This window comes from Mus pahari, chromosome 20, assembly GCF_900095145.1.
Source record: "Mus pahari chromosome 20, PAHARI_EIJ_v1.1, whole genome shotgun sequence".
Lineage (NCBI taxonomy): Eukaryota > Metazoa > Chordata > Mammalia > Rodentia > Muridae > Mus > Mus pahari.
The window spans coordinates 45,692,501-45,693,949 of record NC_034609.1 but is presented as its reverse complement, the minus strand read 5'-3'; the positions used below and the strand labels follow the sequence as shown (position 1 = coordinate 45,693,949).

General features: G+C 51.5%; 1 protein-coding gene across 3 annotated transcripts in view; it reads left to right on the top strand.

The window, feature by feature from the left end:
* Positions 1-1,449, top strand: part of Piezo1 (piezo type mechanosensitive ion channel component 1) — a 71,460-nt gene that overhangs the window by 45,769 nt on the left and 24,242 nt on the right. For all 3 annotated transcript variants that reach the window (XM_021220234.2, XM_029532426.1, XM_029532425.1), the window contains exons 4-5: positions 817-859; positions 958-1,096. In XM_021220234.2, the coding sequence (XP_021075893.1) occupies positions 817-859; positions 958-1,096 (182 nt within the window). The remainder of the gene's footprint in view (positions 1-816; positions 860-957; positions 1,097-1,449) is intronic.

Sequence of the window (1,449 nt, the reverse complement as noted above, 5' to 3'; positions counted from 1 at the left end):
ACTGTAGCTGTCTTCAGACACACCAGAACAGGGATTCAGATCTCATTATGGGTGGTTGTAAGCCACCATGTGGTTGCTGGGATTTGAACTCAGGACCTTTGGAAGAGCAGTCAGTGCCCTTACCCGACAAGCCATTTCTCCAGTCCGGCCTCAAGGCTTCTGGTGTCCACCTGTCAACATCTTCCTTCTGTGCCTGCTTGTCGCTTAGTGTATGTCTGTGTAACACCAGGGGTCCTCAGTGTCCCTGTCTGTCCTTAGTGTCCCTGCCCTTGTATCTATGCACAGTGTCTCCAGTGGGCACCTGCCTTCTAGTCAGGCAGGGACTGATGCCAACTTTATGGGCTTCAAGTCTCTACCACTCTGGAGCCCAGTTCAGCTTCCTAGGCCATATCCAGCCCTGCCTGCCTGAGAGTTCCCGCTGTCCTGCCAATCACAACCAACGGACCAACCAGGCAGCATGAGTCTACCTGGCCGCCTTCAGCTCCCCTGTCTGTAAAGAAGGCATTTTCCAGCCAGGCATGGCACTTGGGAGGTAGAAGCAGGAAGATCGCTGTGAGTTCGAGGCCAGCCTGGTGTACATAGCAAGTTCCAGCCAGGATTATTATAGAGAGACACTATCAAAACAAAACAAAACAAAACAAAAAAACAAAAACAAAAAAAAAAAAGGCAACAGATTCAGCATTCCTGAATCGCTGATACTCTGTCCTACGTGAGGTCCCTAGCAGTCATGCCCGCAGGGTCCCCGGGCCTCACAGGAATAACCACTGGGCACTCTGCCTGGCCTGGGAGCGCCTTCCTCAAGCCCTTTCTCTACAGGCAGCCTTTGGGCGAAGGTGTCTCAACACATAGGGGTTACAAGGTAAGATCTGTGTTCCCTCTGCACCTTCTGTGAGCTGAATCCTAAGGACAGTCTCACATCTCCTCACCCTGCCCACTCTGCTTCCCTGCCCTTCACAGGCTGGACTTGAAGGACATCTTTAACACCACCAGGCTGGTGGCACCTGACCTGGGAGTGCTGCTGGCGTCCTCCCTTTGCCTTGGCCTCTGTGGACGCCTCACGAGGAAAGCCCGGCAGAGTCGGCGCACCCAGGAGCTGGTAAGGGACCCCAGCAGCCAAGATGGGCGTGAGGGTGTTAGTGCTCCAGTCCCACTCTGACAGTTTTAGACATATTTTATTTTATTTTATTTTGTTTGGTTTGGTTGAGGCAGGGTTTCTCTGTGTAACAGAGCCCTGGCTGTCCTAGAGTTCGATATGTAACCTCAAACTCACAGTAGGCTGGCTTCAAACTCACAGAGCTCCATCTGTTTCTGCCCACTGAGTGCTGGGATTAAAGGTGTACGCCTGCCACCACTGCCTGGTGATAGTTTTGATTTTAACACACGTAGACTTTTTTTTTTTTTTTTTTTTTTGGTTTTTCGAGACAGGGTTTCTCTGTATAGCCCTGGCTG